The sequence below is a fragment of the Cryptotermes secundus genome, unplaced genomic scaffold, assembly GCF_002891405.2.
Source record: "Cryptotermes secundus unplaced genomic scaffold, Csec_1.0 scaffold4887, whole genome shotgun sequence".
Classification (NCBI taxonomy): Eukaryota; Metazoa; Arthropoda; class Insecta; order Blattodea; family Kalotermitidae; genus Cryptotermes; species Cryptotermes secundus.
The window spans coordinates 1-8,415 of record NW_019742585.1 but is presented as its reverse complement, the minus strand read 5'-3'; the positions used below and the strand labels follow the sequence as shown (position 1 = coordinate 8,415).

At 39.8% G+C, this 8,415-nt stretch overlaps 1 protein-coding gene across 1 annotated transcript; it reads right to left on the bottom strand.

Annotated features, from left to right (window-relative positions):
• Positions 1-1,057: 1,057 nt before the first annotated feature.
• Positions 1,058-8,231, bottom strand: LOC111873374 (pre-mRNA-splicing factor syf1 homolog). The gene is made up of 5 exons (XM_023868031.2): positions 8,014-8,231; positions 4,424-4,538; positions 3,655-3,802; positions 2,876-3,027; positions 1,058-1,406 (listed from the first exon to the last, which is right to left on the bottom strand). The coding sequence occupies exons 1-5, from the start codon at positions 8,214-8,216 to the stop codon at positions 1,218-1,220; spliced, it is 807 nt and encodes a 268-aa protein (XP_023723799.1). The 5' UTR covers positions 8,217-8,231; the 3' UTR covers positions 1,058-1,217.
• Positions 8,232-8,415: the final 184 nt, after the last annotated feature.

The following is an 8,415-nucleotide window of genomic DNA, read 5'->3' as shown; positions in this document are numbered from 1 at the left end:
AGAAATATTCTAGTAAATGTATGTCTTCTGTTTCATAGTTATATCTGGAAGATACAGAAGATTATATCGAATATTTGATATCAAGAGGACGATTGGATGAAGCAGCAGTGAAACTAGCTTTCATTGTGAACAAAGAAGATTCTGTGTCAAAGCATGGCAAGTCAAATCATCAGTTGTGGAGTGAACTTTGTGATCTAATTTCAAAGAATCCTGATAAAGTAAGGTGAGAATATTGCTATTTCCATGTCATTATTATGAGGGAGTGTCAGTAAATAGGTCACAGATGAAAGTAAGACACCTGTAATGGATGAAATAGGTTTTCTCTGTAGCAGCATAGTCCAACATCAGGATAGTCTAGGTAGCAGATGTGCACATGAATGATCAGAGGCTGGTTTCAGTAGTCAAAATGGCAACTGTGCTTGAGGGGCATAACACTGAAGAGCAGCATTGTGTTGTGCGGTTTATGAGGGCAAAATGACTTGGTGCAAAGGATATTCATAAAGAAATGTTTCCTGTTTACTGTGGGAAGTGTTTGGCGCATAAAGCAGTTCACAGCTGGGTGAGATATTCTCTCAGGGATGTTTGAAGTCTCAGACGATGAAACAGACATGCAGAAGAGTCAAAATACTTCTAAGCTGCAGGTTTCTACTCTTTGGTAAAGAAATGGGACAAGTGTATCAATGTTGGTGGAGGATATGTTGAGAAATGAAAGTTTTTTCGAGGTTCGAATATCACATGTTTTACATTTTATATCCACTTGTGACCCATTTACTGACACTGCCTCGTATTTTGAAGTTGAGAGTATGAGTTGATATTGTCACATGTAGGGGTGACTGCACATAGGGTTTGGATTGGTGACTAAATTGACCACTTACATATTGTAACTACAAATAACAATAAGACTGTTGCTATTTCCACAATTCACAGTTCATTAGAGCACACAGTCTAGTGTTCTCAGTCTGTTACTAGACATTTCATGGGAATGGCTCCAACAGTGGCTATTCCTCTGCCACCAGCTCAAGTCCTCTCTTCACAGCCTCCCATTCAGAACCTAACTAGTTCCATGGGAATCCGAAACTCTGTCAGAATATTGTACAATACTTCCCCCCTAACTGAATCATAGGCTGAATCACTGCACAGGATGATGGGAATTCTCATAATTTGGCTCCACAAGAAATATTACTAGGATGATTACACCAGTTGCAGGGGATTCTGATTCAGTGCAAAATGTTGTCCTGTGGGGTGGTGCCAACCTTCCTTCTTACTGCTTGGAGGGGGCACACATCAAGTTCACTTCCACATGGTCTCTGGGTCTGTGGAGAGGACGCACGGGCCACAGGAACCGTGGACGGAGACCTCCTTCTGCGCTCACTTGTTGCACTGCTTGCAGCTGAAGATGACGTCCCCTAAGAAAAAGCAAGATCCTGTGATATATGAAAATTAATAAAATTATTGAAATTGAGAAAGGCCTTTGGAATTGGTGGTATTCCAGACAAATGCCTCAGGCACCTTCCAAGATGGCCATGTGGATATTTAGCACATTTATTTAATTGCATTTCCAAAGTCTTAGAAGGATGTTACAAATAGGAGGCTGTAACAAGCTGAGAAGACTAGTGTGGAATATAATGATTTGCACAGCATTGTGGTTACACACAGGAGTTGGGATAGCTCAGTCAGTATATTGAAGGGCTATGGGTTGGACAGTCCAAGTTAAATTCCCTGCAATGCAAGATTTATTTTTCTTCTCCACAGCATCCAGACCGACTCTGGGGCTCACCCAGCAGTTTTTCTCCACCGGCTGATGCATCACATTTATGATACTGACGGTCAGCTAGATAGGTTGTTAATAAAACCAATTAACAATCCGAATGGCGCCTTCAGTAGTCCCAAACACATTACAATATCATGACTTAGTAGCTGACACACATTCATTACAAATTTAAATTCATTCATTCATTCATCAGTGATCTGTCAGACAACAGGTCCACAGTTTCTTCCAAAACAATTCCTCCATTTCATGCGATTTAGAGCTTTCTCCTTCAAATGAGAGTATCCTCTTCTGTCTCCAAGGTCATCCAGCATTCATTAAAAATTTAAATAGCAGTCATAATAGTGGACTCTTTAGTAACGCCTGTCGGTAAGTGAATACTAAGACGGGATGGTATGGACTGGAATAATCTGGCTCAGGATAGGAACAAATGGCAGGCTCTTGTGAACTTAGTAATAAACCTTCAGGTTTCATAAAATGTTGGGAAATTCTTTAGCAGCTGAATGAAGACAGAGCTCCATGGAATTACTGAGTGAGTGAGTCAGTCAACACGTAGGCAAGTGTGAGTCTCAAATTTTCAAGACCAAATGAAAAAAAGAATTCTATCTCGATTCACATACTTACTCTTCATTCCTGAAATTTGAAAATTTTCATATAATTGCTGTGGTTTTGAACAGAAGCACATGAACAGTGAGTTCATTAGAATCATGATGATGGATACCAGTGGACGCACATATCAGCTTGCCAACAAAGTTTTCCCCCCACCACTTCTGTCCAATGATAAAAAGGATATGGCCCTAGAATTTAGTTTCTTAAACACAATGGTTTATGAAAATTATTAATTTTGACTACAGTGAAAAAACTGATCTAGCAGAGAAAATTTTTGTTCTTGTCCCAGTTTCTAAATTTCTTTCAAATTCTTGTCTCAACTTCATTTTGAACTGAAACAGTTGTTCTTGCATGTGCCTATTAATAAGTCTTATAGAACAGATTTCAGGATACAAACCATGGGGGAAGAGAAATTTAGGGAGCCCAATGAGGAGATAGCATGTAGCTTAACAGGTCACACAGTTCAATACCTGATGAGAAATTAATATCTAACATTACCTCATGGGGTTTTCCTTCATACAGTAAGACCCTCTTGTGCCACTCTTGCACGTTATGTGGGTTGTGTTGTAGCAGGACCGAGTTCAGAAGCAGGAGCCTTCGTTCCATCAGATGCTCAAATCGAGCGAGTCGTAATTCCAGGTCAATGTCATCTGTAAACACAATTTATAGTCACTGAGGGTCAGATCATACTCAGTACAACTTGCAACTTGTACTTGTTCCCATCCACCTGACTCTTGTTTTAAATCACTAATTTAATACACAAAACAAACAAATAAACTCCATAATTTTAATCCGCAAGTGAACTATACCGACCTCACTATACTTCGCTGAAGTTTAGTGCCAACTTTTGCAGATAGAGGGTGTCGTGTGGTCAGCGCAACGAATTTCGGTTTTCTAGACCGGAGCCGCTATTTCCTTGAAACAGCTCCTCAATTATCATCACAAGGCTGATTTAATACACAATGATATGTATAATATATCTGCTTGTATTGCAGTGAAGATTCATATTGCAGTGTTTTGGGTCATAATATCACATAGCCTGCTAGGTAAGTACCAACATTTTGGAAAAAAATATTGCCCCAATCTTCAGGGTAGAAAAGGCAGCATGTTCCTCTGAAATATTTACACCTATCCAATTACACGTATCATAGCCCAGAAGACCACAATGTGAATTACATTTAATTGCTAAACAGAGCAACAGTTCTGGCAGTTTTACATTCGAATTTCATGCTGCAGGTTTGTTTCAAAATTAAATAAACCTATTTTATGATCCTAACTTTCTTCCGTCGGATTCAAATTCCCTGCCGCTTCCTCCATTCTCTTACTCAAACTTAATTCTTCAAACTGTGCATAAGCATCAAACACTTGAGTGAAATCTCTCACTGTGGTCACAGTTTGAATTGCTTCTTCATAAATGTCTCGGGCCTGTGTCCAGCAAAAGAAGCAAATTTCAGTTGGACAATATCAATAGATATTAGTACAATATACTCGTACTATTCCAAGAATAACTTCAGGACTCAAGTTGGGTAGAGCTTTAAAACAAAATTAATATATATGTTAATTCTTACTTCTCATTGTTAAATAAATCCCATCCAGTCATTTTTTTGCAGTCTTTCATTAAACTCCACAACTAACAAATTACAGCAAATATTCATTCCTATTTCACCAGCTTTATTTACATTTTTATTTTAGATTTAACCACAAAGTAAAGCTGTCCTGATGTTTAACATGTCCTATGCCATGAAAACATATTGAGGAATGGATGTACAGATCCTCAAATTCTTCACCTCAGCACTAGTCAGAAGTGAGAGTTCAGCTTCATATCCTGGCTGCTTCATCCCTGGAGAAGTTCCGGTACCTATTGGATAGGAGGCTGGGTGGTCCCCAGAACAGGTATGGCTAATGTGGAGAAGAGAAAATTCTTGATCCTACTGGGACTTGAACTCCAACTCATCAACAGTCCAGCCCGTAGCCAGTCGCTATACCGACTGTGCTATCCTGGCTCCCAGATTTAACCACAAGAACACTATAATCACCTATACCCACCTTCTCGAACAGACCACTGCAAACGTAATAATCTGCCAACGAGTTCCATAGATGACCCACTTGATCTGTGTATCTTCTGAGTCCTCCCCGAATAATTGCATCAACATTCAGAGATCTGAAAGGTATGACATTACAATGCTTTATTGCAGAGCACAGGGTTACTGTTTAATTCAGGCATGATGCCCAACTAAGAAGCTTCCAGATGTCTAAGTCAGTGTCACATAACTTTAAAACCACCGAAGTTGTTAGTCATGGAAGTAAAGGTAAAGACATCAAGAATGACATGGCTTTATATCCATATAAAAAAAAAGTAAAGAGGTAAATTTATCCTTGTGCATAATTGTTATAGTTTGAATGTATATAAGCAGCGCGAAGATGCAGCTCGTGGCCGCGCCATTGCTCAAGCGATTAGTCGCTTGCTGGCTTTCCACCATGGTAGCCCAGGTTCGATCCCGGGTCTGGTCAAGTGGTGTTTGTGGAGGTCAAAGTGGCGCTGGGGCAGGTTTTCCCCGAGTACTTTGGTTTCCCCTGCCAATCTTCATTCCACTAATTGCTCCACAATCACCCTCACCTATCATCTGGGGCTGGTCCAATAGGCCACAAGTGGCCGCAGTGCAAGGGACTTGGTCCCACCCCACCATGGGGGGAGAAGAAGAAGAAGAAGAAGAAGAAGAAGAAAAAAAGAGGCTCCATAAAATTGTAAACGACAAAAGAAGCCGGAGAGGAGTGACCAACTTTGGGCTCTGGTCCTATGCCCTCCAAAGAAAGAGCAATCAGTATCCAGTGGAGATGAAGTTCAGTGGCCCCTGAAGCAGTTCTGGTCAGAGTGAAGATAAAAATACCTGATACTCAAACCCTGACCATGCAATCCATCGGTATGATAAATAAGACAATTTGAATCTGCAGTTATCTTTTTAAGGACTAAACAATATCTGATAATTCAGCTCCTACCTTACAGAGAATATAGCTTCATTACAAAGAGCAACCAATTAATGCTGTTTATTCTGAGAATAATACTGTCATGTGTTAAGTGACTATAGATTGGGTTTGGATGGGTAATTGGATTTATTGGACCTTACAGCTTGGAATTACAAGTAACTGTAAAAAATGTAAAGTTGTCACTGTGCTTAATTAGGTAAGCACTATGCCATGAAGACATATAGGGAAGTGGAGGTATAGCTCAACTGTTCTTCACCTCAGCACTAGATGGAGGTGAGTGGTTAGATACATGCCCCTGCTGCTTTACCCTCAGGTGAGAGCACCCAGTACTCATTGGACACAAGGCTGGGTGAGCCCCAGAGTCGGTCTGGATGCTATGGAGAAGGAAAAGAAATCTTGCACTGCAGGGAATTTAACCTGGACTGTCCAACCCATAGCCCTTCAATATACCGACTGAGCTATCCCAGCTCCTACGTGTAACCATAATGCTGTGCAAATCATTATATTCCACACTAGTCTTCTCAGCTTGTTACAGCCTCCTATTGGTAACATCCTTCTAAGACTTTGGAAATGCAATTAAATAACTGTGCCAAATATCCACATGACCATCTTGGAAGGTGCCTGAGGCATTTGTCTGGAATACCATCAATTCCAAAGGCCTTTCTCAATTACAATAATTTTATTAATTCTCATATATCACAGGATCTTGCTTTTTCTTAGGGGATGTCATCTGCAGCTGCAAGCAGTGCAACAAGTGAGCGCAGAAGGAGGTGTCCGTTGACGGTTCCTGTGGCCCATGCATCCTCTCCACAGACCCAGAGACCATGTGGAAGTGAACTTGATGTGTGCCCCCTCCAAGCAGTAAGGACGGTTGGCACCACCCCGCAGGACAACATATTGCACTGAATCAGAATCCCCTGCAACTGGGTCAGATTATATTGCACCCCAAAGGTTTCTCTGTTTGTGCTGGGTGTCTGAAAGTTTAATGTATGTATCATATTTGTCATTCTAATAAATTAATACCCAACGTCTTATGCTTTTCCTATTAACAGTGGCCTGTAATAACATATGTGTGTCTGAGGATTATTATATTATAAAGTATTTAATATGTCAATTTCAGTGTCTTCACTTAAGCGTTTATCTTCTTTGAGCTTTTATAACGCGTAACATACCCTCGCAAGGAATATTTGTGAAAACCTGAAGTCTTCTCAACTGATGAGGTATTTCTTTTGATTGTCGACTTAACATAAATCGAGGAAAACAAGAAGCTGAACCTTGCCAATTTTGTATGTATTTCTCGTCAGTTCTGAGAGTGCTATATGTCCAACCCATAAGCTCCCCCTTGACGTAATCATCCTACTAATACTTCTTGTGGAGCACAAATTATGAGAATTCCAATCATCCTGTACAATGCCCTTGTGAAGTGCAATAAGAATTTTATAAAATTTAAATGAAATTATAATAGAAAATTTTAATAGATTTTATAGCATACCGATTGACTACGAGTATGACATTTTAAACCATGAAGCATGCAGTTGCATATGCAACGAAACGACAATATTGGTGCAGTGCAGCAGTAGTAACACACCTGAAGATGTCCATTTAGGGCTGAAACATGTTGTGTGCAATGTGAGAGTGTAAGAATGAAGGAACAATCTGTTGCATTGTTGATGGACTGTGTAGTAAACAATATTAAATACAGGATTTAAAATGGAAGTATAATGAGACAGTACATCAGGTATTCATAGACGTCAAGAAAGCCTATGATTCAGTTAGGGGGGAAGTACCGTACAATATTCTGATAGTGTTTGGGATTCCCATGGAACTAGTTAGGTTCTGAATGGGAGGCTGTGAAGAGAGGACTTGAGCTGGTGGCAGAGGAATAGCCACTGTTGGAGCCATTCCCATGAAATGTCTAGTAGCAGACTGAGAACACTAGAATGTGTGCTCTAATGAACTGTGAACTGTGGAAATAGCAACAGTCTTATTGTTATTTGTAGTTATGATGTGTAAGTGGTCAATTTAGTCACCAATCCAAACCCTATCTACAGTCAGTCCTACATGTGACAATATCAACTCATACTCTCAACTTCAAAATACGAGGCAGTGTCAGTAAATGGGTCACAAGCGGATATAAAATGTAAAACATGTGATATTCGAACCTCGAAAAAACTTTCATTTCTCAACATATCCTCCACCAACATTGATACACTTGTCCCATTTCTTTACCAAAGAGTAGAAACCTGCAGCTTAGAAGTATTTTGACTGTTCTGCACCTCTGTTTCATCGTCTGAGACTTTCGAACATCCCTGAGGGAATATCTCAACCCCAGCTGTGAACCGCTTTATGCGACAAACACTTCCCACAGTAAACAGGAAATATTTCTTTATGAATATCCTTTGCACTGAGTCATTTTGCACAACACAATGCTGCTCTTCAGTGTTACGCCGCTCAAGCACAGTTGCCATTTTGACTACTGAAACCAGCCTCTGATCATTCATGTGCACGTCTGCTACCTAGACTATCCTGATGTTGGACTATGCTGCTACAAAGAAAACCTATTTCATCCATTACAGGTGTCTTACTTTCATCTGTGACCTATTTACTGACACTCCCTCATAATAATGACATGGAAGTAGCAATATTCTCACCTTACTTTATCAGGATTCTTTGAAATTAGCTCACAAATTTCACTCCACAACTGATGATTCGACTTGCCATGCTTTGACATAAAATCTTCTTTGTTCACAATGAAAGCTAGTTTCATTGCTGCTTCATCCAATCGTCCTATTGATATCAAATAATCGATATAATCTTCTGTATCTTTTGGATATAACTGTGAAACGGAAGACATACAGTTACTAGAATATGTCTGCTACTTATATATACAGTCAACTCTCGATTATCCGGGATAATGGTGGGGATGGAAATCACGATTAATCGAAAACCCGGCTAAGACAAATTTTATTAAACGTAGAAGTGTAATACTGTACCTACATAATACTATTGGTCTACCTGTATTTAAATTTATTCAACCTCATTTTTATGTCATC